Consider the following 27,025-nt stretch of genomic DNA (forward strand, 5'->3'; position numbering starts at 1 on the left):
AAATTAAGTATAGTAATATAGTATGTATAAATATATATATATATATATATATATATATATATATATATATATATATATATATATATATATATATATATATATATATATATATATATATATATATATATATATATATATATATATATATATATATATATATATATATATATATATATATATATATATATATATATATATATATATATATATATATATATATATATATATATATATATATATATATATATATATATATATATATATATATATATATATATATATATATATATATATATATATATATATATATATATATATATATATATATTTTTAAATTTGGTCTATTGGGATGACCACTGTCACTCAAAAGGTTAAGGGTGTTGGTTTACAGTTGGAAGATTTGTTTTCAATTAAATTTGATACATTTACTATCACATTAATTCTGGAATAAATATATATTTTTTCAATACCAAAAAAACTTAGTATTTGAACAAGGGTGTGTCAAAATTGGGTCCATCGTACGTAATCCTTGCCACCATCGTCTATGATCAACATACGTAATATCCCAAGTTAGATGTAGCTATCTAAAAAAAAAAAACAACCCTTTGTCATAGGAAAGAAATACAGTCAAAATAAAACAATCCCCAAAGATGCCAGGAAGTAAAAGAAGTTTTAACGGCAGAGGCGCTTTTCTAGTTCAATCTCCCGGTAGAAACGGGAGAGCTGTCATTCAGGTAGCTGAGCTGGGGGGGTGGGGGGTAGGTAAATAACGGGTCGCAGGGTGGGGAGCAAAAAACATCCGGCCTCGATCAAGTACCCCCACTTCTACGTTGAATATCCATGAACATTCCTTAAGGTCTTAGTTGTTAACATACACATTTCATACATGTTTTGTACACGGCCTGGGTCAAAAAACTTAACAAAAATATGGCTGTCTATAAGAGAAACAGTTTTGCTGCTACGCGTGCGTGTCCGCCAGGAAATGCCCGTGGAGAAAGAGGAGGAGGAGGCGGGGCTACTCAGAGCGTCCCTGCCCCATCGCGAGGGGGAGCCACAGCAGGGGGGAGACTTTGAGGTTTTCGGGTTCAAGAGTGACTGCATAGACAGAATAGTGGAGTGAGGGCCGGAGGCCGAAGCAGGGCGTGGGGGGCTCTATGTTGCGCTTTGGGGGGTGTTTGTGTGCGTGTTTGCGGGCCAGCTGCGTTCCCGGCGTGGGGTCGGTTCCAGCCGAACTCGTCCGTGAGCTCAGTGAGGCCGAGAGGGACCCTGGTCGGAGGGCAGCTTGACCCCGGTCAGGCACAGCCAGAAACTCTTGGCGCTCCCCGACAGCTCCTAAGAACATAGATGCAAGTGTCGTCTTAGTTAATATATGTAGCAAATACATTATTTAAATCCAATATGATGGAATTCTTTAAATCTCAGAATTTTTAGGACATGGTTTAAACCTATATTAGGCACACTCACATAATGGTTTGTTAGTTGCATTTAAATAAATATCTATTTTATTTCAGTCATATATTGGAAACCATTCCATATTTGAATATTTGAGATTCATGATCATTGGTGTTTTACCTCTGCGTAGTTCAAGAATGGTTTTGAATTGAATTGAATGGAATTGAACTGATTTATATTGCATTGCATTGCATGGCATTGTATAGCGTTGCATTGTGTTGCATTGCGTTGCATTGTATTGCGTTGTATTGCATTGCATTGCATTGCATTGCATTGCATTGCATTGCATTGCATTGCATTGTATATTTTTTTCTATTTCACATTATCCTAGTTATTCAATCCAATGTGTTGTTAAATCGAGTGTACATTGTTTAGGAGCAGAAAGGGACGCCACGCTGTGATGTTTACCTGTGAAAGCAGAGGAAGTAGGTGGTGGTGGTGACTAAGTGTTGTGTTGGTGATGGAGAGGATGGAGGAGGTGATAGTGTTGGGATAGCGACAGGGACTCAGGACAAAGGAAGTAAGCAATGGGAGGAGGAGGAGGAGGAAGCACTGACATCGGCCTGCTTGGACTTGGAAACGAGACGGAGAGAAAAGAAGAAGAAGACAGCGAGGGGACAGATTGAGACGAAGCAGTATGTTGTCATGGGCAGGCGGAGGCAGAGTTGGACTCACAAAGCTGCGGGTGGCAGTCAGGCGGGCGTGCCGTGGGGTCACCACTACCGTGCCGCTCAGGCTTCGTCCCATTCGCCTCGGATGGTCCCCCTGGCTCTCTGGCCCTGCCCCCAATCGCAGACCCTGCAACATCATTGTCTGGAAAGACGGCACCAATGAGGAAATGGCAACCCGAGATTGAAAAATGGCAGGAGGCTCACCTTGTTGAGGTAGCTGGGGGTGCTGGCGCCATCCGACCCAAACACGCTCCTCTCCATGTCTGCGTTGGGGGTTCTGGAGCGAGCTTGTGCTCCTACCCTGGAGATGAGACGCTCGGACGGACTGCAGCCTACAATGGAAGAACATTTTTGCCATCTGTAGGTTGACAGTTAGCCAGTAGAGGGCATGTTTGCAACATCTCAGACTTTTTGGACATGAGGGCAGTGGTCGTAGTTCATTTTGAACCTGTTTTCTATTTTAGAAATACATTAAAGGGCCGTTCCTATTCACAATTTTAGATAATAGTGTAGTTGTGTACCTGTTCTCCCAGCCTGTAGACTGGCCTGGTAAAGGGTATCAAGCTCTGTTAATTCAGGTTCTTCATGGTCACAGCTGTTGGGGGGTCCTTTTTTCACCCGGACGGAGTGCCGACCAACTCCGGGTACTTGCGAGGGGATGGCGGCGTAGCGGTCCGGCGGAGTGTCATAAGTCGTCACCATAGCGTCAGGTCGATCTAAACTCCACGAGGACCAATGCCTAGTGACGCATTCGGACGGTAGCAAAGGCCGAGGGGGGGTAGAGTTGGAACTGGGCTGGGGGGGCTGCCAGAGAGGTGTGATTGGTTTAGTGTCGGGGGGCGGTGGAGGAGGGGGTACTGTGATGGGTGCCTCCCAAAAGCGTAGCGGGAGCGATGGCAGGGAAATGGCCAAGTGCCTTCCCAAGGGTCTGACGCTCACCCCCCCGGCCTGCAGCAACTCACACAGCCTCACTCCCCCGCCGACGTCACTAGAGGGGGCGCACGGGTGAGCGATACTGAGGGTGAGCGTCGGGCGGGGGGGAGCCACTGGCAGGCGATAGGGTGGAGGCAGAGGGGGCGGCAGGTCCTGCTCTGGCGCTGTGTCCTTATTGGGCGCCTGGGCCTCTTCCTCCTCCTGATTGGGCATCAGCAATACTTGGACCGGGCCAGGCTGTTCACTGAAGGAGGGACACACACACAAAAAAAAAAAAAAGGATTGTAGTGACGTCAAGTGCTTTTTTCGGAAGGTCACAACAATGGCATCATAGGATAAACAAGCTCACACACGCATACACACAAATATTGCCTGACTGGTTGACTTTTGCAGGGATTCTCAAACTTTTAAGGTCTCAAATTAATTTTTGCAGAGACCCCTTTTTATTCCTAATGTCATAGTCATGATCACCCTCAGAACATTTGTTTCTCCACTTAAATATAGTATAATATAATTTATTAGAATGGATTCAATTGAGGATTATGTGCGTCTTGGTGAAATCACTGCAGTTCTTAATGGTGTGTTCTTAAAAACCACCAGAGGACAGTGTAACCAAGGACATATATTTCTGTGTACTTTTCAGTTATACTAGATTTTCATAGGATAAAATATATTGGACTATCTGTAATTTTTTACATTGTCTGTCAGCATGTGTTGCTGCATCGTTGGTATTCACATTTTTTTGCATTAGTTTACATCATCTGAAGTGCTATGCAAATTATATTCACTCGTAGAAATCAGAAAATAAATCTTGGCAATACATTTTTTATGTTAATTAAATGTCATAATAATTTGCAGAATTTACAGAAGCCCAGGGACCCTAGTTTGAGAACCACTTATTTCTTGTATGGGAATTTACAGCCACTCACACACACACTTGGTGATGGCAGCATATCATGCGCTGTGATCTGACTTTCCAAAGAGTGCGTCAACGCCGCAGAAAGTAATTTGCCCTCGGCAGGCCGCCGTGTCACTTTATTGATTTACATGCAGGCAAATGATGTATGCATGACATTAGCGGATCCTATTTGCGTGGCCCGTCACCGTGAGTGTGTGTGTGTGTTGTTTGTGTGTGTGTGAAATAGCAGCCATCCTCTCTGCTTCAACTCTTTTCAGCCTTAGTAATTACCCAGCAGGCTTTGCAGCGGCGGGCTATAAATCAGACACTAGTGTTGATCAATAGAAGAGGTGGGATGTAAAATGAAGAGGAAAAAAAATTGGTATATAGCACTTAGTGTTTTTCTCTTTACCCAGTTTGGCTTGACCAGTAAATGAGTTGCTTTAATAGGCTGAGGAGAATATATAGTGGAACATGTTGAAGTTCTTTTATGAGGCTGTAGAAACACATCAGGATAGGGAATTTTGTAAAATATAATAATAGGCAAAGAGTGAATTCAATTTTCAATAGCAAAAAATATATATATATTTTTTAAATGCCTTTTATTTCTAGGGTGGTAATTATATTTTTAGTTTTTCATAGTAATTCTTATGTAGAAAAATGTTGCTGTCCACAAAAGGAATTAAATATAATAAAGACTAAATAGTGAAGTATAACTAATGTAGTAAAATCAACCTACCTTCAAAAATAAGATAATTTTTTTAAAAATATTAGGAGGATTTTTCTTTAGGGCTGTCTGATAAAAACTAAGTTTACCCCAGATATCTTATATTGCTTCATAATTTTTCACCATTGATGGCAATAGACATCCAATTCATTCTGCCTTGGATTATGTTCTTAATATGATGTTTTTCTTCTTTCACCATCTACCAACAACACATTCTATAATGCCCAAATACCTAAAGTGAAAGTGAATGAGTTAAAAAAACAAAAAAGCCAACTGCAGTGTAGTCAAAGCAATCTTGAATTTGATACCTTTAGGGCCTCTGCGGGCCGACATGTTGTAACCCTCAAGCACAGGAACAAAACACACAATATGACACCAAAACAAGTACGATTGCCATCGCACGACAAAACGACAGCGCGACAAAGAGGAAGCGGCCAAGCACACAAAAACAAACGGCACTCCGACTGAGCTCAGCCAAGCAACATGGCGGGATGTGCACAATAACAGAGGACGCACACAAACGAGTCCAGGAGGGGGGTCGTGGTAGGAGGCAGGTTGTTTTTTTTTTTTTTTGCGGGGGTCACGGTGGTGGCGTGTATACCTGCGAGGACCCTGTGGGCGAGGGGCGCTTCCTGACTCCCGTTGCTGTGTTTCTCGTTCCTGCCTGCCTCTGAGGGGGCCGACAGCATTCCTCATGCACGCGGATGCGGTCGAGCCGCTCGGAGCGCTAGCCTCATGCAGGGGTCTGAGCACAGCTGAACCCACCGCACCGAGTCGAGAAAGGTCGAGAAAGGGAGGGTAGGAAGATAGAGTGATGAGGAAAAGAAGAATAGGATGGAAAAAAGAGAAGACAGAGTGGTTATGTTTTTGTTATGTTGTTGTATGAAGAAGTGGGACTCTGTAAAGGGATTGGACCTGAGAAAAGTGTGGTATGGGAGGGCCACTAATGTTCTTTAATGGAGTTTTTAGAATAGCAAAGTTGCATGTAATGTCGTATCCTGGTTTATGAAAATGCATATATTATATTTATCATTCATTTGTTATTGCTTTGATGGTTCAGGGTTAGTTGTTTGCTTTAATAACAACTAAAACTATTCTACATAAACATTGATTGGATGTTATTGTCAAAACTCATTTAAATTGAACTACGACCACCCTGCTATAAATTCCAAAATTTAACAGGCAACATAAAGCTTCAAGTTATGTAATGGTCCCTAATTAATCAGCTCTGATAATAAAAAGAAGTAAAGTTAATGCGTATAAATATGTGGAATTTACAGACTAAATTGAATGGTGATCTATTCAACAATAACAGTAGCAATTCAAATCCTATCATTACATTATTAAATACCATATTTTCACAACTAAGGCGCACTTAAGTGTGCTTTATATATGGAACAAAAATTAAAATGTGTCATACATTGAGGGTGCGCCTTATAATGTAGTGTGCATGTGGCAAGTGGTTACAACATGTAAACTGTTAAGTCAAACAAACAGTCAAGGTCACCAGTGCCTTCTTGCGCTTTTGCTTCTAGATTGTTTCCGAAGGGCCTTGAACGCATCGATACGGATGCTGCACACCGCAGCATATACTTATATAAGCACGCCAATAGTGAAGCCATCTGTCCACTCGCTTGTCGTCCTCATACTTCATCAAGGTTGCTTGTGCTTGCCGCCGCGGTGTCAGTGTGTGTGTGTGTATGTGTGTGTTTGAGTCTCAGTTTCATCAACACACTAAAGTACGCACGCACAAAGGAGGACGGCCAGGACACAAATCTAATAATCCAGCGTACAGATTTACTTAGTGCTGAGCCCAAGGGGGGGAGAAAAAAAACATTCACACCTGCAGTTCAGAGAAGGCACACATACAAAAAACAAACACATAGATGCATGTTGTTGTCTGTGTATGTACTGCTTTGAGTAAATTCTTCGCATACTGTCTTGGCCATGAAGACAAACATACAAATGCTTGGTCTTTTGTCGCTATGGGGACTGTGGCCCAATGACATGTTGATAGTTTTTGAGTCATTTGTGCGTAGTGAATAATGCAAAGTAATTGATGGACCACTTTTTTGACTGTTCTCTTTGTCCCAGTGTGTACTATACATATATTTATATATATTTATACATGTTTATATATATTTATATGTATATATATGCATTATACTTAAAATATCCCATTTGTATTGTAGGTAGTGCAGTTTTTCAATGGTTTATTAGCCAACAAATCCTCAGAACTTGACTATTGTAGGCCAACAACAAGAGCAACAATCCAACTCCCCCAGCCATCCCTCCCACTCTCACACCAGTCAGACACGCAGTGCATTCAAGGACAACCTACAAACTGCAGTACTTAACACATCCACATAACAACATAAAGCATACTACATGCAACCCAATTTGTTAGATTCCTGTCCTCATTCTTATGTTACATGAACCCAAAGTTGTTTGACTTTCACCATCAGTGGCGTCCGGTTTGTATAACCACAAAACTGCATTTGGCGATATTAATTTAATTTTTAGGCTGTGAAGTTTTGTGTAGTCTGTAAAAATTCTTCAGGGTCTTTTCTGAAGGCCATACGTCTTTATGTCCTTTCATAGGTCATCTTTTGTACCATGCTGCAGGTCACAAATAGTTACATCTATAAGGTTATGATGTATTTTAATGTTTTTGCAGTTTACAACTCGTCTGCCATAATCACTTGCATTATAACTAAAATGGTGCTCAAACCAAAGTAATGAGCACTATCGCTTTTTTTTACTGCCAAAGGAATACACACACACCAATCATAATGCCAAATGTGCATAAGATAGACATACATTTTCCAACCACTTCAATTCTAGTCACGCCAACTTTTACCAGCATTACTCTGCTAATTAATTCATGCACCTCGCGTCTTTTTTAATGAAGCCCTGCAAATATAATGTGAGTGCTGCCTGCTATTTATTATTCAAACATTTCAAAGGCAAGACTTAAGGAATCGTTCCTTATTCCAAAATGTCTCAAGTGTTAGTGTGAAGTTATTGCATTTATTCAATTGAATATTCAGCACATATTGCCATATTGTTTTAAGTTTTTGAAGCATCAGAAATCCGCATTTTCACATCACTAAAAATATTTGTCTCAGAGGTCGGCTGGTGTGTGTGTTTGGTCACAAAAAAAGCTAAGCGGTGGAGGGGGGGGGGGGGTTACCAAATGGAGAGTCAAACAAGCAGATGGGTGGTAGGACAAGAGAGGAGGTCAGACAGAGACATTTACATATATATATGCGGCGAGTGACCTTACAGCCAGACCACACAAACTTTGTGACATCACAGAAAGCCAAAATTCATCAGGGTGAATTATTCGACTGGCAAAGTGACTACAACTACTACTACAAAAACCAGCCACAGTAGGAAATGTGGAATTGGTCTTACCCTGGTGCTGGAGCTGATCCAGGTCCATAAATTTGCTGGGTTTGGGGTTGAAACCCATAGCCGCCTCCTGTTCTGCTTCCTTGCGTTTTTGCTGCTCTTGTTGGCGGGCTCTTCTGGCCACCTCCTCCTGGAGTTCGTCTAGCTCGCTGCGCCCTAAAACCCACCAAATTAGAACCAAGATATTACACTAGGGGTCTGATCTGGCCCGTTGGGTTGTTCTGCAGATCATTGACAGGCAATTCACTTAAACTGGTAGAAAATACTCATCAACCGAATACAAGACATGTCTGAGAATTACCATTGTTCGTTGCGCCTGACCATACAGGCGAGGGTAGCTCTTGCAGTATTGCTCCAGTGCTCTTTGACTTGGGTACTGAACGCCATGATGGTCCAGACATCAACGTTCGTTTGTGTTGGCCTACCTCCCTGCGGTGACAAAAATAAACAATATGGACCCAGTTTTTAAAAGCTTGTGTCTGGTGGTGGTCTCCTACCTGTCAGGGCTACTGCTGTTCCTCTCACTACTTTCATAGCCACTCTCCATTCTTTGAATCAGGCGAGGCTGGTGCTCAACCCCACTCAGTGGCGGAGGTGGAGGAGGCGCCATTGTCCGTGCCAAAGGTCTGGGCTGAATGGCCGGGCTGAATCTTGCCTCTGATTCTGCAACCTCGCTACACGCTGGTGCTTGAGAGCTCTTCTGTGTTGGCGTAGTGGGTCGAACGTTGGGTAACGGTGGCCGAGGTGGTGGAGGTTGAGAGGGTCCCGGCAGGGTATGGTAACCTTGCGATAAGAGCCGCTGGCTGTGGCTTGTGAAGATGCTGTCAATGTTCAGAGCTTCTCTCCGGGGTCTCCAGGTGGGCCGGTAGCAACCACCAGAGGAACTATACCAGAAATAGGCCTTGTTATTTTTGGGAGATTTCAATCTTCTGTAAAACCTGGTTTGGATTTGGTGCAAGAGTAGTTGTTGGAGTCTCATACCTGGACTTGCTCTCGCTACTGGTGCTCTCATCCTCCCAGTGAGGCCCCCCGACCCCACTCTCGCAGCCCCCGACTCCTGAAGAGGAGGAGGACGAGAGGGGCCGAGAGGAGGACGAGGAGGACGTGAGTGGCCGGCGGGATGAGAGCAGGAAGACGGCCGTCTCCTTATACTCCTGAAGGGGGGGAGAGGGAGGCCGGGGAGGACCCTCCACTGCTGACTCTGGGTGGAAGAAGTAGTACTCCCTTAACTATGGTTGCACAATTGTTCATAGATTATACAAAAGTTATCCGAGCTATTAGAGGAAAGCCTCTGATCCTTTTCTTCTTATCTCTTTTGTCTTGAATTTTTTGTGGCATCATTCTCAAGGATTAAGGACAAACAAATATAAATTCTGCTTGAAACCTTTGTATGAACTGTGAAAGTATATGAAATGGTTTCTATGGTTACAGGCAATACTTAAGATTTGAAGTTGAGAGTATTTTTTTAAGCGTTGTATGGTTTTAAACAAGCTTTCCTGGGTAATTTGGATTTCAAGGCCTAGTCCAGTCAGTTTAGCAGAGAATGAAGCAATACCTCCCGTGTCCACAGTGTGCGATGGTGTTCCGAGATCGTAGTTGCAGACCACCGTGGTCTGGGAATCGCTGGAAAGATGGCTGCCCGTGGACTGATGCAACGGGCGGCTGCGACAGGCACGGTGGCTGGAGCTGTCTGTCGACGAGTCCGTGCGCGTGTCACTGGAAATGGACGGCTCCCGGCCTAAAGACAGACCACAGGCAGTTAATCCCGGCCGGGTTTTCATATGTTTCGGACAAATGATGCCACAGGGGATTAAGAGGTCGAAGGTGGAGCTCCAGATGATTGACATAAAGGCGTAATCCAGGAATGGGCAACTGTTTTGGGACTCAAGGGCCATATTTGGTTTCAAAAACCTCATTGACAGGCCTCATTGAAACATATGCCAGTTGACCAAAGACAGAAGTGGTAAACCAGATTTAGGATTCCTTTAAAAAAATACATCGTATAGTTGTGCCTTGACCAGTTGATCAAAGAGAGAAGTGTTAAACCAGATGTGGGAATCCTTTAAAAAATATATCATATAGTAGTTTACCTGTTTGTCGATTATTTGTATCTCAGGGAGATTAATAAATAAATTTAGTCTGGGTTGTTAGCACAAAGTATAGAAAGTCTTTAGCACATTTTTTTGGATTCGCTCTTCCGAGTTGCATATTTTGAGATGATTTTGAACAAAAAATAGTGTTTTCTGGGATTGTGGTTTATGGTGCAGTTGCAATTTGATGGCTAAATCTTTAAGAGAAGCTTCCTGGCACTCAATCACTGTTTGTTACCTGATGCATAGCGGCACACATACCAGAGTCTTCACTGTCGTAGCCGGCCTTGCTGCTGCAGTGCTGGAGCTCCAACGCCGGCTCGGCGCTGTCCTGCAGTATCACCGGCGTCCCTCGGGGGTCGGCGTAAAGCAGTAACAGGGGCTGGTAATGGCCTTTGATACAGCGGGACACCACGTCCTTCCACTTAGGGCCGATCTGTACACACACACACGTATATAAGACAAGTCAATGACTACATATTAAGAGAAAGCATGTTGAATTTATCACCCGAAGCAGAAGGTCAGACACATCTGCAGTATTGCTATCATGCGGGCAAGGACATATAGCTTCACTTACAGGCACTGACACATTTGCACGTACCACTCACATCTAAATGACCTTAACGCACGGTCACGTGTGGATGGGGGGGGGGGGGGGGGTATACATGCACTTTGACACATGGAATGCATGCGGCTGTACTCGCCTCTTTGACGTGGGCATCGTCGAAGTACATCCATTTGCGTATCTTGGTCTGGAAGAAAAAGGTGGAGTAGTGCTTGCCGTAGTAGCACACCATGCCCACCAAGTAGAGCTCTGCTTGGCGAGCCCGCTCTTCTGTCACACGGTAGAACAACTACAGTGAGGGAGGGAGAGAGGGAGGCAGGGAGAGAGAGAGAGGGAAGGAGAGATGCAAGGAAGAGAGAGAAAAGGTATGCTGTGTGAGATAGATGAGTTCGTAGGAATGCTAAGAGCAGTTTTACTTTTATTTTAGGTTATTTTTTAACTATACCTGCACACTAAATGCTTTTCTCTTCATTGTTTGGAACCATTTGGGGTCCTTTGTTTAATATATACTGAAGTAACTCAATTATGATAATCAAAGTATTGCTTTTTTAGTGTTGTATTCTGGGATGTTTGGAGTTAAAGTGTCTTGTTTCAAATGTGGTTGTTTTTGCGATGTGGATTTATTTGTGTGGCATGTTCTAACAAGTTGAATAGTTTTTCTATTTTGGGGGGATTTTTAATTGAAATATTTTAGATGTATTCATTCATATACTTTTTGAGAAATGTCATTCATCTGCTCTATATGACTTTTTTATTTATTCATATATTTTTGTATTAATTTCCATAACAGTAATACTACTCTATCACATAGCTATTTTTTTCAACTAGTAATTCTGATTCATAATAATATATTTTGAAAATTAATACATTACATGATTAAAACAAATACTTGCATGCAAATTATGACATTTTTAATTTTTAGAACAGTGTACTTTTGCTATTTCTCACTTTCCGGCAATTAAGTTGCATAACAAAATAATTATAAACAACTCTATCTAATATTTAAACATTCAACCTACAAAAAAAACCCATGCAAGCCTTCAAATCCTGCCAAATCTCCCCAGAAGACTAAAAGGTATAAAAGCAACTTGCCAGTAAAATTTCATTTGAATACATTTTACTCATCACCACCGAGAGAGCCAAATTCTACCGCTTCTTTTGTCTGAAAACCCCAAAGCTATTCAATCAAACAGCGTGATTAGCAGTGCATTTTCTCATTTAAGAGGCACGTCGCACGTAATTATCCAAATTGTCCTCTATTTATTGCAAGTGGGATAATCGTCTCAGTCACGAGGAAAAGACGGAAGAAAGGCGACGGGAAGTGGAGGGAGCGACGCGGTGGGGTGGTGGGTATGGATCCGCTTCTTGTGTTCACAAAAAGCATCACGCCTATGACGACCGGCTTCATCTTGCGGATGAAGAATGACAGACGGCAAGAAGCCCACATGACTGACAAAAAAAGGAGGAGCCTACGGCCAACGGTGTTGGTCGGACGGCAAAGAAGAACTTGACACGCCATAAAGCTGACTCATGCATTATTCATGGGAATCACTTGAGAATGAGTGTGCCCGAGATTTAACGGCGGCATTGAAATGCGCCGACATCGCTCGGTCGTGACACTACTTTGCGAGAGGGCCTGCCCGAGGAAGTCCCGGAGTCACGTGTCGACGACTGCGCTTTCTCAAATCGACGCCAAAGCACGTGACGCCATGTTTTTGCTGCGGCTTTTACCGATACAGCTATTAAGGTTAGTTGAACAAACAGGACTGAAGGTTAACCAAACAAGCGCTTTGTGCCGCAGAGAAGATGGATGACTTGATTTTTTTCCTGCCAATCAACTACAGTTTCTCATCCATGTGACTTCAGTTGCCATACCTGGAACGTTCCTCATTTATTCTCCTGATATTATGGACTTTAAGGTCCTAATATTGGAAAGATTCTTGTAGGATATGGAAAAAAATAAGCCCTCTTTTACTCATGTCCAAAGCTGGGCAAACAAATCCTCCCTAAAGGATGTTGTGCAAAGAGAAAACCAATCACTACCTTGGTGATATGTCTTAAAATAGCCAAAGAAGCGTCACCTCAATGATGTCTTAAGGTGTGCAAAACAACCACTTCCTTAATTATATATCTACCAGTGACAAAAAAACATGCACAGTACAAAAGTGAACTACTAAATCACCCTCGTCATTGACCTGAACATATCCAACATCCTCAGTGGCTATACTTTAACAGCACAACCTTCCTTAAATGTGTCAAAATTCAACTGGACCTCGGGTGGGAAAAGGTGCCCCGTTGCTATGACGACCAGACTTCCTCCTCCTCCTCCTGTGCTACACTGTCCTCAGTCCACCAGGGTTTCATCAGCTTAGACTGCTAACCACCTTCCCGTCCTCAATGTCAAGGTGACTTCTTTTGTGGGACCCCTTCAGAGGTCAGAAAACCAACTTTTTTTGCTTCCATAATGAGGAAGCCCATTTAGGAACATTTTATGGTTCCAAAAACGAAGAAAAATAAGTTTTACAGCACCTTTTTTGACATACAATGTCTCCAGATAGGCAAAACAACCAATTTCTCCCCCCCAATGACCCAATAGATGGCACAGATGGTACAACAATGTAAAAAAAAACATCTGCTATGTAATGCACTCTACTGCCGCATACTGGACTGGAGTAGAAAAGCCTCACTTACATCTCCAAGCCGCAAACAAGTCCCCAGGCTGTGTATAACATCCTCCGCCAAGTCCGAGTGGTCCGAGTCCCACACCAACCCGATGGAAACAATTTCCGGCGAGTTCATCAGCACGCGGCGGATGCGCAAAACCTCTCCGCAGTTGCTCTAGAAGGAAAAAAAAACAAAAAGAAAAGACTCAGACCATGCTAAAAGTACAGAAAAAAGACCATGGTGCAGAAGGAATATCAACGTCACAGGTACAAATATGTCCAATTTGTGCCAAGTTCAGTACTGCATGTACTCGATGGTTCTTTCTAAATCATGACCTACTGCAGAGCTGGCACAAACACACACATACACATACACATATACATATACACACACAGTGTTGGCACAGTTGTCTCAGAAACAGCCTGAGAACACCCTGGCGACCGGTGGGCTTTGCCAACTCAAGCCTCCCACACACACATATGCGGCAGTTTTCTCTCTTTGAGGAAGTGCGGGACTGAGTTCCTGGATGAGGCCATGCCAAGGTCTGCCTCTCCATTCCCAATAGGACCTTTCCAACACGTTATATAATTGCACCGGCGTCAGATGAGAGTGCGGCGGCTTTTACAGAATACTGATCACGGAAACTCCTCGCAACTCATTAAAAGCCAGAGCGAGAAGATAATCCACATTTAATCAATCGGCAAACGAAGGAGCGCTAATGATGATTTATTATCTTCTATGCATCCCATATGTAACTAAAGAGCATGTCAAGTATTCCAATTTTAAAGGACTAAAATAGTTGAGAGTACAAAAGCTACATACTTATTTTTCTTAGAATAATCGCTAACAGTACGTATATGACTCTTCATTGGATGAAGTAGAATATTTTGGGCCATGTTTTAAATCATTTTTCTACTACTACACCAATAATCTTTGGTGGTATATTGACCAGAGGACTTTAAATGGATTGGACACTCAATAGTGAATAGAAGGATGATTGGACGCTACTTTACAGCTCATTTTAGGTGTGCAAAAGATCTTCAGGTTGTCAAAATGAGCCTTGACTCTCTCAGTTGTACTAGAAAAGTATTTCTTCAAGTGATATTTCTTGAGTAACATAAGGCAAACACTCTAAAAGTGTTGTCTGAACGTGGATAAAGCAATATGTGTCATGTCTTCAATTATACAAGACAAACACCCTGATATACGCCTTCAGGTGAGCCGAAAATGGCTCCCCCGGCGATGCCTTGAGAAGTACAATACGAGTCTCTGTGGTGTTTTCAGGCTGGCAAAAAGGAGCGCTCTATCAGCGGTACGTCCTAAAGTGAGTTTTCATGTCTCAAAGTGAGAGAAAAATAAACGCTCTGTCTTTTATATCTTTAAAGTGGACAAAACAGATTCCCTTTAGTCCATGTCCTGATGTAGCAGTTGTTTCTAAGATAACCTTAGATATGTCAATCATTCAATATTTAAACCACCTATCCTCACTAGGGTCATACCCCAGTTACCCCAACTAACTAGGTTGGTGGCCAGCCAATCACAGGGCACCAAAAATGAACTACCAATCAAACATAAGGGCAATTTAGAGTGTTAAACCAGCCTACTCAGCATTTTTTGGAAATTTTGGAGGAAACCAGAATACCTGGAGAAACCCCACACAAGCCCAAGAAGAACATGCAAACTCCATACAGTAAGGACCCACCTGGGATCGAACCCTTGACCCTAAAACTGTGAGCCAAAGCCCAATCCACTCCACCATTGCACTGCCAAATGTCAATCAGAAGTATTTTATTATATATTGTGAAGATATTTCTAGCTCATGATGGTTTGGAACTCTGTGAAAAGACCCAGTGAGGAGCCTCTTTGTGGAAAAAAAACTTTTTGGCAGCAAGGGAGCGCCGCATGAAGCCAAACTGGATCCATTCACTTCCCCAATGTGGCAAGACAACACACACTATCCTCATGGAGTCCCTTTTTTCTCTTTTTTCAAAAGTCTTTGCTCAATTGGACAACACCGCCTGAATGTTTCCCGTCCAGATTGTCTCCAAACACAGTTTGGCATTTTATTTTGTTTATGCAAAGTGCTTCATGCTCCCACAAGCCCAATATGGCCTCACTCTCTCTCTCTCTCTCTCTCTCTCTCTACCGTGCACCGACCGGCAGGTCAATAAGGACAAATCCAGGGAAAAAAATGCTTACGCTGACAAAAGCGGCAGAGAAATATGGAGAAAATGCAAATGGATTGTCGATTATGTAAGCGAGGCAAACATGATAGAGCCGTTCGTGATTATATTATATAATGCTGATATAATTATTTCATTGTGTGTATCATAGAGCACTATTAATAAGATGGGGACCAGCACACATCTTTTCTTCTTCAATACAATTAACTGTATTAAAATTTTGTATAACTATGAGTGTATATGTGTGTATTTGTGTGTATAGTCTCACAGGGCAGTTGCGCAGGTCTCCCATGTTACTGGCATTACGTAGAAGTTCCCCAAACATGTCGGGGGTGGCCTTCTCCCGGCATTCCAACATCCTTACTGCTTGGTTACTGCAAAAACACATGCAAAACTACATCACATGCTGAAAAAAATACTTTTTTTCCATACTTGATATCAATGATTTTCCCATTATATTCAAATGTTCAGGAAATATTACAAAAAAACGTCTCAACTTAAAATGGGTAAACTATACTTCTATTGCCATTAAATGGCATGCATTTAGTTAAATACTGAAATGATTTTATACTATTTCAGCATGTTACTTAATGCCATAATAAATGTTTATATATTTTTCAAAAATATTACCATTGTGATAAATCAATGTTTGCTTAGAAAATAAAAATAAGTAATGGTTGAAAATAAAATATAATAGTGTAATAAATGAACAAATTACCAAATGCCATTTTCTTTATAACAGATTAAAGCTCCTAAAGGTCAAATTTTGAGTAAATATACAGCATTACATAACCTTCTTATTGTACAATACCCAATATATCTATTGAAACTGTTCAGCATCTCCCACATAAATAACATGACGATCTGAAACACTGTCACTAATTTTATGATGGATTATTTTAAACAGACACACATTACCATTACTGGTTGAAATCAACACCCATCTAGTACTTCATTTTGCCTTCCACAGTCCAAACTACTCCACACAGACATTTATATTGAATACACACACATGCACCCTCTCTGAGGTCTCCTAAACTGAATTGCTGATTGATGACTTCCGTTTTCCATTGACTTGCTAGCGTGTTTGTGTATACGGAGGTCTTTGTGGGCTTTGTAGTACTGCATGTGTTTTTACTCTTACCATAAAGATGTAGTGGAGATGTAATGAACCATTTGAATAAAGGGCAGCGGATCTGACGTGGCGCCGCAGCTGTTGCATACGCACTGCAAACACAAAACAACATATTCAGTTTATATTGTATATATACTCGTGTTTGTGTGTGTATGTGTGTTGCATGCCTGCTCAAAGAGGGTCATGGCAAACTTCTGGTGTGGGATGCAATGTTTGGCCGTGCAAATGTCTTCTCGGCTCTCCGCACTGATGTGGAAGTGAAGACGCATCAGAAGGTTCTCCTGAACAAAAAATAAATACATTGTGAGCATGCAGGCATGTTGGTTTTAGAATGCATCATTTGGATAAACTGGTTGGTCAATTTGAGTCAAAATTGGTGGAATTGGTACTGATTATGGTGGCTTTTGTTTGTATGAGATGGCTGGAGGGAATTGGATTTCTTCCAATTGAACTTTGCCACGAGCTTAAGGTACGCGTTGGCAAGGCGACTCACAAAGCACTCGGCCGCGTCATCCATTATCCCCAGCTGGAAGCGTTGCTCGTCCTGGAACGTTTTGGCCAGGGCGCTTCGTAGCGCGTCGGATGGCAGCACGCGCTCGCTGCTGAACTGGAACTGGGCGAAAATGCTCTGCAAATACACACCAAACCAATCTTAAATCGGATCGTTTCAACCAAATTGCACCAATTCTGCACTATAAGTCGCAGACAAAAATACACTGCCATGGTAATCAACCTTTATCTGACCCTAAACGTCAAAGCAGTGAATTTAAACCAAAAGCTAAACACACAACTTAACAAAAACAATCTGTTTCATTCTATCTTAGTGTTGCCCTTTGTTAAACTTATCTTCCATGTTTGTGTCTCAACAGAAGTCACCTTTGACATCTGGGAATCAAAACAAAGCAAGATGGAGACCCTCCTACCATGGGAAGACGACACTATAAAACAGCTGAAGAGGGGCTGCTATCGAGAAAAAGGTAATGCGGTCGTGTTGATGCTGTGTGTCAGTGTGTGTGTGTCCGTGTGTGCATATGTGTGCATGTGTGTGTTATGACTGCAGCAATGCGCCAAGGAGAATGGAGGGGGAATATACCCTACAGAGAGAGAGTGTGTTGGAGGGGGGTGGGGGGGGTGCAAGTAAGGGATGGAGTGGAGTGAGTATGGGTGTGTGTGTCGGTGTGTGTGTGTGTGTTCATGTGTGTGTGTACGACAGGCTGATTGCAAAGTTTGCAGCCATCTACACCAACTCCCACATTCATTCATCTTTCCCCTCACTCCCCTCCACTGACTCACCCACCCACCCACCTACCCCCACTCATCCCATTCTTCTTCCCTAGTGGAAAGAGATGAAGTGTTGCAGCAATTTCCAGTGGGCAAAGCTATAGGATGCTTTGGTGCCCTTTTTTTCTTTGCCTTTAGTTTTTTTTGGTGGCTTTTATCTTTACTCAAGTGTCAATAATTTTTAAATATCAAGGCTGTGTTGTTTTCAGAGGAATGGAATGGCTTGGAAAAGATTTTGAAATGTATTTATGGGGGTGTTAGGAGGGAAATGTGGTTATTCAATACAAGCCTTCCTAGTATTACAATATATATTATAAATTACTTATTTTCACATTAATATTGATTTTAAAATTAGAATAAAACATTTTTTTCCGGCAAGGCCAAATTAATGACATTTCAATATGTTTTAATGGTAAAAAAAATAGATAAAAATAAACAGCAGAACTCAAAATTGAGAGATCTAATAATCAACCTATGTAGACTTTCACATGTGCCTCTCTTTATCATATCAAATTCCCATATTTAAATTTAATTTGAAGATATTACTCTATAATTCTTCACTCATCGATTCTTTGATTGATTTTCCTGCTTGTTGAAGTCTCCATTCTCATGAATCATCCATAATGAAAAAAAAATCCAATTAGATCCAAATGAAATCAGCATAAAACAACAATACATCTTCAAAAATATAACTATAATACCCAATTTAAATAAAATCCACACATTTATCTTTAAATTGCACTCAAGGGACTTTCAATAGAAGTCAAGCCACACACCCCCAAGTGCACACCTGCAGCAACAAATCAAGGTGCATATGTGTGTGTGTGTGGGGGGAATGATTTGTGTGTGTTTGGGTGAGGGAGAGAAAAAGAGAGTGAGAAAGAGTGCGCACATGTGCGTGGGTTCTGCTTAGCTCGGCGCTTTCAGTCGGGCCAATTAATTATAGTGGAGTGCAGTGGCCAGCCGACAGTGTGTTGCTGCCGCACTACAGCACATTAGTCACGGTGCGACGCCTTTACTCGGGCCACATGTTGGTCACCAATGGTGCAACAAATGACTTGCCTTCTATTATTGGAACATTTTCTATCCATAACATTGCTGCATTTTGCTGAGAAAATATGTGAAATGGAAATATCTTGCATTTTATCTATTTTAAGAAGCAGTTAGGAGAATAATTGTGGGATTTTTTTGGGTAAATGTGAAAGATGGTTAGAAAGTATAGGTCAAGGAAAGAGTCAGTAAAGTATTTAGAGAAATATGATAAAAGTGTGGGAAAAGAATTAAACTCCATACAGAAAATATGCAGTATTATACTGCATTAAGATGTTATTTTTTTCTGTTGTTGTAGTTTTAATGAATGCATTTTATTCTAGTGAAATTCTTCGAGCTTTCAGTAAAGGTCATTTGTACTCTTATCTTTACTTCTAAAAGAAACAAGCCATTCTGAATAATGATATAAACATATAATCTTGTTTTTTTTTAGTACTTTTAATCCTATCTTGATAGGCTGACAGTAATCACATAATGTCTTCTATTTTGACACTTCATATTATTTCATTTAATATCTTAATGTCATCCTGTCAAAACAGGAGAGATTTTCTTTTCATGTTCACTCATTCAAATCCCTTTTTAGCTAAACATGTCATAGTAACAGCAACAAACAGCGGTTAACCAGAAAAAGATAAAGAAAACTAATTGCCGCTATCCCCAACCGTCATCATTACCCGCACTGTCACTTGTTTTAAGTGCATTGTGGGTAGAGAAAAAACACAAGGGATTTTTTTTTTGTTATGGTTACCTTAAGAGCACAGAAGATGCAGGAGTCTTCCATGCATTTGTGCATGGTTAGCTGGCGAAAGCTTCTGCGGAAGATGTCTAGATGCCACAAAACCTGAGGAACAAAACAAGAGTACAGTTTAACCATAACTGGCTTTGTGTTATTTTAACATCAATGTTAAACCATTGTGTTGCATTATAAAGCATTTTCTTATGCAGTATTGAAATTAAAGTAGTAGTACTCTAGTATTTTCCAAATAAATACTACAATCACCATTTTTACATTGGGAAAGCTTTAAAAATAATATGAAATAATACAAAAATACGTAATAGCAATTTTTCTAAACTAAATGCAAAATATTTGTATTATAAGATTTGCTCAATCAAACAAAAACCAGGGCCATAATAATTTGCTTAACATTATTTTAGTCCATTTCAGCAATGTCAGCTAAATAAATCAAAATCAAAAATCAAATATGTTTCTCTCTTGCTTAACAAGTTTTAAAAAATTATATCGCACAGTATCTGAATGTAAAAAAAAAAACCCTTGTCCGTGTCACTGTAAGTTGGCGCCCAGTTGCCGTGGAAACGTGACAAGCTTTTTCCGGCACGTTGCCTGTCCAGGTGCATTTTGCTGTTGTCAAAAAAAATAGCAAACGAGAGAACACGCGAGACAAAACTACTCAAGGGGATCATTTGTTCCGACAGGCCATGCCAATTATCTGCACAAAACCAAAAAAACAACTACAAAAATTCCATCTCAATCAGATAACATGTTATAGCAAAACAAATTAAATTTGCTGGCGGACATCTTTAATGCACCCAAAAAAAAAGCATCTAAGATCTCCAGTATATTCATTGGATTGACTATAAAGTACTTTTTCCTTCTTATCATTCGTCTTTCTTCTCTTTCTACAGTTAATGGTCATCCTCTCGCCAACTTGCACCACTAAGCTTCTGCTTCGTTGCCCACTTCACTGGAGCTTAGCTTTGCATCTCCTCATCTGGAACATGGAGGTGTACGTACATGCCAGCTGGACGTCTTGGGAGGTAAGCGTGCGTTAACGTGCGTGTATATGCGTGTGTATATGTGTGTGTGTGTGTTTGAGGGCGCTGAGTAAGCATCTTCACAAACAAACACACAGTCGCTTGCTTGAATGGTGCCAAAAGCAAAGTAGAACATCCAAACACTCATTAATACAGAGCTTATCTCGCTGTCACGTTTAATTTTCTGTTAACTGCGAATGTTGGGGTCTGCATATGCATGTGTTTGTGAGTCTTAGTGTGTGGAATCGAGATCGCAATAATACAAGTCGAAAGTTGTTGTTTATAGCAGCGGTTACCAAACACCAGTCCGCGAGCCACCTATAAAATGAATATTAACATTTTCAATCTCGCCCTTGTACTTGAAATAAGATTTTTTTTAAATATATATGAAATATAAATTATTGCTGTTATGGTTAGGAATTTTTGTAAGCATCGTTTCTTACTTGAGTTGCCAGAAACTTCAGATCCGCCAAAAATTGTGAAACTATTGGTAGAGTAGTAGAGTAAAGTTGTATATTGTCATATAATGACAAAAAATGCATAACTGCAGATTAAAATCGTAATATTACAAGAATGAAGTCATTCATTGTAATTCAGGATTATAGTCGTTGTTTGGTTTTATGGGCTGCTACTTTTGGCGATGTATTGACACAAATCTACTTTTGTAATATTCGCAGATTGATGAAATATTAGTAGAGAAAGTTGTCAAATTGCAAAGATAAAGTCCTTATATTACTTATTTTTTACCTCATGTGAGATGGAAGTTGGTCCGGATAGGCAAACTTCAATTTTGGTCTTAACACAAACCAGCAATTGGTCTTTAAGTTTCAGGTTGTGAATTTGTTCTGGTTGAGAATTTCCATTTCAGTTTTGCAGATTAGGTTAAATAATTTGAAAGTCACTGTTTCTCACTGACCTGTAGAGCGCTGTTGAGGAAACAACTGTTCTGTCCCGGCTCGTTGCTCAGGCCTTTGCTGGGCGCAATGGAGGTCATTGTTCTCGGGTTGGCCAGGCCCTGCACCCCGCCGCCGGACGCAAAGTAGTTCCTCTTCCACGACATCCCCACCTGGATGCCCCCCGCTCACTAACCGGCTTCTATGTCACTCCCATGAGAGTGACAGAGGGCGAATGGGAGTTGTTAGAAATTTGGAAGGCGGCGGTGGGTGGAAGGAGGCTGTGGTGTGTCTTGGACGGAGATTTGGCTCCCATACAATCCGGCCCTTCTCCAGTCGGACTTTACTTCTTTCGAATCCGCCCGTTGGTTGCCAGAGCCACCGCTGGCATCTGTTTGTCACTCGTCCTTTGGCAAGTGGTCCTCTGGCCGAACCTGTCAGATGGATGTTGTGTGGTCCGGCCGTGTTTTTCCATGTCCTTTCGTGCCCTGCTAGACACAAAGCAGAAGCAGCTGTCAGGTTACACGGGTCAAACGCTGTCTACTTTGCGAAGGTGAACAACAACAGACACTCTTAAATTGTCGCAGGCAGGGCAGCTATCCGAAAGGTGAATAGGAGAAAATGGTAGTCACATTTTGAGGTTTCTTAGCGGTCCTTTACAAGAAATGGCCAGGGCGCCATATTAAATTTAGGGTTTAGTAATTGCCGGTAATGAAATACATCCGTAATGAGTTGCTGTAATCAATGTACTGTCGGTTATTAACAAATCAGCTTATTGTGGGGAATTGATTGTTAATTGTCAAGAAGCAATGGAGGTTATATTGGAGCATTTGATTGTTGATTTACTTTGAACCAGTTTTGCACTTGTGGAGGTTTTTACTGGCTCACAGTTCTGGGGTCTTGGGTTTTATCCCAGTTTTGTCCTCAATACTTTTTAATCTGCAATACTTAGGCCTTGTCATTTTTCAACTTGTAAGCAAGTGTGGTTTCTATGGTAAATTTTCTACATATCTGTAGAATTATTATTTGATTGAGGGTTGAACGTTGATGCAAGCCATAGTGTGAGTTCATTGAAAGCAGATGTCTATCTACGGCACTTGAGAGCAGAGATAACGGCGTGATTTTTCACACTTTTTTTGAAGCCTCGTTTCATATGCTCTCTGGTTTTATTAATCATTAGAATTTGGCAGGGTTATTCATAACTCTCTTGCATGCGCTGTGTCAAATTTACAGGATCTATATAGAATTTATTTTACATGCTCTTTATTTGATGTGATTTGCCCCATCACTGACTAAATTGTGAGTTCAGTCAAATTGACATCCTTACAATCTACAATATTTGCTTTTATTCTCTTATATGGCAAATTACAAATATTTTTTGTCAACTCTGGAGTATGTTGTGATTAAGAGACTCTTCATAACTACTTTCAACTCGAATACATCTTGAAATTAGAATAATTCAAAGGTTAATCACTAATTTAGATGCCCAATTTCATTGCCATGCAACAATTTGTAGTATTTCAAAGATTAGAACCATATTAGTAATGCAAACCATCCTGTTTGTCATACAATGTTGTCATAAGCTTGCATGTTAAGATAATAATTTCATGCTTCTTGTCATGGTTCTGCTTTGGTGAGATCTGCTTGATGGACATTTTTAGGTTGTCAAATGATTTTTTTGTTCATAAAAAAGAGTTGTCTTTGGTCATTTTTGGTTTTATGAGGTCTGTGACATTGAATTCACCAGAAGTGAAATATACCCGCAATTTAATAGCTAAATATGGGCATATTTGTAAGTACACAGTACACTGTTCATAATACACAATTGAGACTGAAACAAAGCCGCAGTGCCTTTTGCTGCTTCTGAAAAAAAACCTTTCCAGGTTTCTTGTAGGCACAGCACCCCTACTTTTCTTTGGCAAGACGCCAAAGGACAATCACGGGGTTGTGGAATGTGCATCCGTCCGTCTATCCTTCTATCCAGAAGAGACATTCAAATTCAGTACTCAGTTGGAAACATAAATCCACAAAATCCAACTTGCCAAAGGGATTTATGAAGGGATTTGGCAGCAATGGCTCTGTTTGCCATTTGACCCCTCCCGAACATAATCACGGGCTTCTGTTTCAAGCATACACTGACTGTCTGTGTTTGCGCGTACATGTGTGTATTAGTGTGTGTGTTATTTTGTGTGTGTCCATGTCCCGCCGAGTAGGTGTGGAGAGTGTGATCACACATCCTCTTTCTGACTGCACCCTACAGCCTCGCACAAGTGTTGTTATATATATGGCCTGTGTGTCTCTATGCATTTGTGCGTGTGGATGTGCGTGTGTGTACGTTTCCATTTTCTTTCTGACTGTACCCTGCAGCCTCGCACAATCAAGATCACACAAGCGCGGTTAGATATGTGCTTTGTGTGTGTATAACTCGTATCTTTGGCTAGTTACCATGGAAATAGGCCAAGCTGCAGACACGAGGGAGGAAAAGCCGAACCATGTGATATTATCGCACACACACATTCAAAGACACACACACATAGACGTAGACACATGGGGCCGACGAGTGATGATGATGTGTATTGATGGTGGAGAGTTCCTGGAAGCCACAGTGAGTCAAGGCACAAGTCAATCAAATTCCCTGACCCTGTGCTGGCGGCCATTAGGAAACCAAAGAAGAGGCTGAAAATTTACTCAATGATATAGTCAGGGCTCGATTTTGTCACTTTTAAGCCATGTCAGATACACAAAACGTTCAAAACAGAGGCCATTTTTGGAGATAGGGCTTTTTTATAATAATAAGTCTGATTTGGAGGATCTGACAATACCAATATGATAGACATATAACGATGCAAATTCATGATAAGTCTGTTTTTTTTTTAACTATTGTCACAATTATGCAACGAGATTAAAGCCATGAAACACCTAACGCACAATGACGTTCACACCCGTGGAGAGCAATCAGCATGGCCGGCGTGAGTCACGCCGCAGAGTCGTGACGTCGCCATGGGATGTCAGAATAATCCCGGATGGCGCTCGCTTTTTCAAGACAACATCCGATGATTACACGTAGATCGATGGGAACCCGGCGAGGGCACGGCTGGGAGCGACTTAGAACCACATCTGTTACTGTTAAACTGTCACAATTTCTGCTAGTATGAACACCGCAACCCAGATGTACGTTTACTGTAATCTTGCGTGGCCATGCCATTCATTAAAAACTTAAATAATTGATCATAACTATGCCTTAGAATATTCCAGCAAATCTAACTTAATTGGACTGAAAAGATCTATTTCCCACTGCTACACATAGATAACTCTTACAAATATGCTATTCATTTATTTGTAGCTTATCAAAAATGAATTAGAAGGTCATACATAAATATAATAGAGTTAATGAGTCAAATAGGCAGTGTTATGAGTCTCAGCTCTTTTGTACGTTACCATTTTAATTCATAATAGAGCTAAAATTGTTACATGTTGGTCAAATTTACCTATTTTAAAAAAAATGGTCTGATGTACGATGCCCCCCAGTATCAGGTATCAATATTGCCCAGGATAATAGCATGAATACACACAACAAAAGGACAAAAACCTCCAAAAATCTCATTCCTCAACCTCTCCTTGTCTTTCTGTTCACTTTTCCATCTGACCTCTCCCCATTCGCCCCCAAAAAATCTCCTGCATGACCTCACACGTAAACACAGTGGGTTTCCATTCTAAGTGGGTTATGTGTAACTTCAAATAGCCCCATTTGACAGTCGCGGAAATCTTGAAGTTCATCCTCCCTCTTTCTACTCTTCCCCTTCCCACACTTAACATTTCATGTGCAAGAGTTACATCCTCACGGTGTGGCGTGTAGGTTTGTTAAACGTGCAGCTGGAGTCTGGGATTTTTCAAGGTCATTTCCCCCACATAAACCACGCGTCAATCCACATTGCAAAGCTTGACGCAGCATCGCAGTAGAAAGTCAGAAACGGTGGAAATACGAGTTTAATATGACGTTTCTTACATAACAACTGTCATTATTTACAGATCATTTTGGAAAGTCATTTGGGGTTCAGACAGAAAACAAAGCGACGAGGAATAAATGAGACGTTGGATAGAATTGGGACTGCGTGACGGGGAGGGAGCTGCTAGGGGGGGGGGCATTCTGGCAAGATGGTTAAGGTCAAAGGAGACATTGGAGCGTGCGTTTCTTATCCAATCCATCCCGCTTCATCCCTATTGCTATTGTTTAATCTGCTCTTTCTTAGACCACAACCTTTAAATAATCCTGTGCATGTAGACGTTGGGGAATGCTGAATCTTGAAATATCAACAAAAACGGAAAATCTGAAGTAATTTGTGATAATCGCAAGGGATGTCCTTTTTAGTGCATTGAGCTTGTCTTTGTTTGTAAGCCAGGGATATCTTTGACTTTTTTGACCTCATTTTTAGCCCCAAAGAAGAAAGCTGGGTCTTCTAACTTTAGCCAGAAGAATTGCAATTACCATGGAAACAAAACTTAATATCATTTAAAAAAATAACTGGGGAAATAGAGATTATTTTGACTGAAGATTTCGTGTAAAAATGCCTAACTTGTGGTAAAATGCAGTTTTGTCATACAGACTTTTTGTCCAATAACTTCTCGGTCATGTAACCTAAAAATAAGGGCAGGAATGTAACAAATCAGGTTGCACGTATGCTCCATGTTGCAATGTTGTTGTGTTGAGGGTTGTTGTTTTCTGGGTTGTTTGTGTCTGACAGGCATTGGCTGGAGGATTTGGCTGTTTTGTTTTTTTATAGTAATTTTCTGTGCCTTTGCATGCAAATAATCCATTGAAAGCCGTTACTCTCCGTCCTCCTCTCAGCTATAATGGTTTCTACACCATATTATTTCTGTATTGTACTTTTTTTATGTAGTATTTTGAGGTAAATTTTGATTTCAGCAGTGAAATCTTAGTTAGGTTGTAACTCAAGGACTCCTTGTATGGGTTTTCCTTTTGAAATCGGCCACATTTAGTTTAAAAGATATCAAAACACACTTCCTAATGTCACGTACATGCCATAATATCCATATATACCATTGATTAGTGTCATTAATTCAAGGAATTTGGGAATACTTAAATTAAACTATGTGTCCCCACCTTTTAAAGACGACTGCACGCCTTTACTAATCGTTTTGACATTAAACCCAATGACAACTTGTAAAAGATGGACACTGTGTGTTGGAGGGCATCCCATCATTTCCTAATAGTCCGTTAATTGCGTTAAATATTAGATGAGCTAGCTAAGTGGCATAAAAAGCACAAGGTCGCCAC

The 27,025-nt window shown here is 41.1% G+C and overlaps 1 protein-coding gene across 3 annotated transcripts in view; it reads right to left on the reverse strand.

Moving 5' to 3' along the window:
• Positions 1-309: 309 nt before the first annotated feature.
• usp54b (ubiquitin specific peptidase 54b) overlaps positions 310-27,025 on the reverse strand; it is a 28,870-nt gene continuing 2,154 nt past the window's right edge. Inside the window, exons 2-21 of one of the 3 annotated variants that reach the window (XR_013329570.1) lie at positions 21,753-22,217; positions 19,812-19,904; positions 17,226-17,360; positions 16,900-17,013; positions 16,742-16,824; positions 15,866-15,971; positions 13,442-13,588; positions 10,890-11,039; positions 10,447-10,621; positions 9,651-9,833; positions 9,077-9,296; positions 8,593-8,979; positions 8,397-8,524; positions 8,099-8,251; positions 5,283-5,436; positions 2,645-3,300; positions 2,328-2,455; positions 2,128-2,265; positions 1,861-2,024; positions 310-1,332 (exon numbers count right to left, since the gene is read on the reverse strand). Coding sequence is in view for 2 of the 3 variants with exons in the window: in XM_077738391.1 (XP_077594517.1) it covers positions 1,246-1,332; positions 2,128-2,265; positions 2,328-2,455; positions 2,645-3,300; positions 5,283-5,436; positions 8,099-8,251; positions 8,397-8,524; positions 8,593-8,979; positions 9,077-9,296; positions 9,651-9,833; positions 10,447-10,621; positions 10,890-11,039; positions 13,442-13,588; positions 15,866-15,971; positions 16,742-16,824; positions 16,900-17,013; positions 17,226-17,360; positions 19,812-19,904; positions 21,753-21,896 (3,381 nt within the window). In the remaining variant the exon portion in view is untranslated. Of the gene's footprint in view, positions 1,333-1,860; positions 2,025-2,127; positions 2,266-2,327; positions 2,456-2,644; positions 3,301-5,282; positions 5,437-8,098; positions 8,252-8,396; positions 8,525-8,592; positions 8,980-9,076; positions 9,297-9,650; positions 9,834-10,446; positions 10,622-10,889; positions 11,040-13,441; positions 13,589-15,865; positions 15,972-16,741; positions 16,825-16,899; positions 17,014-17,225; positions 17,361-19,811; positions 19,905-21,752; positions 22,221-27,025 lie in introns of all 3 variants that reach the window. The other 2 variants (XM_077738391.1, XM_077738390.1) reach the window with 2 other exon arrangements.

Source organism: Stigmatopora nigra, chromosome 18 (genome assembly GCF_051989575.1).
Source record: "Stigmatopora nigra isolate UIUO_SnigA chromosome 18, RoL_Snig_1.1, whole genome shotgun sequence".
NCBI lineage: Eukaryota > Metazoa > Chordata > Actinopteri > Syngnathiformes > Syngnathidae > Stigmatopora > Stigmatopora nigra.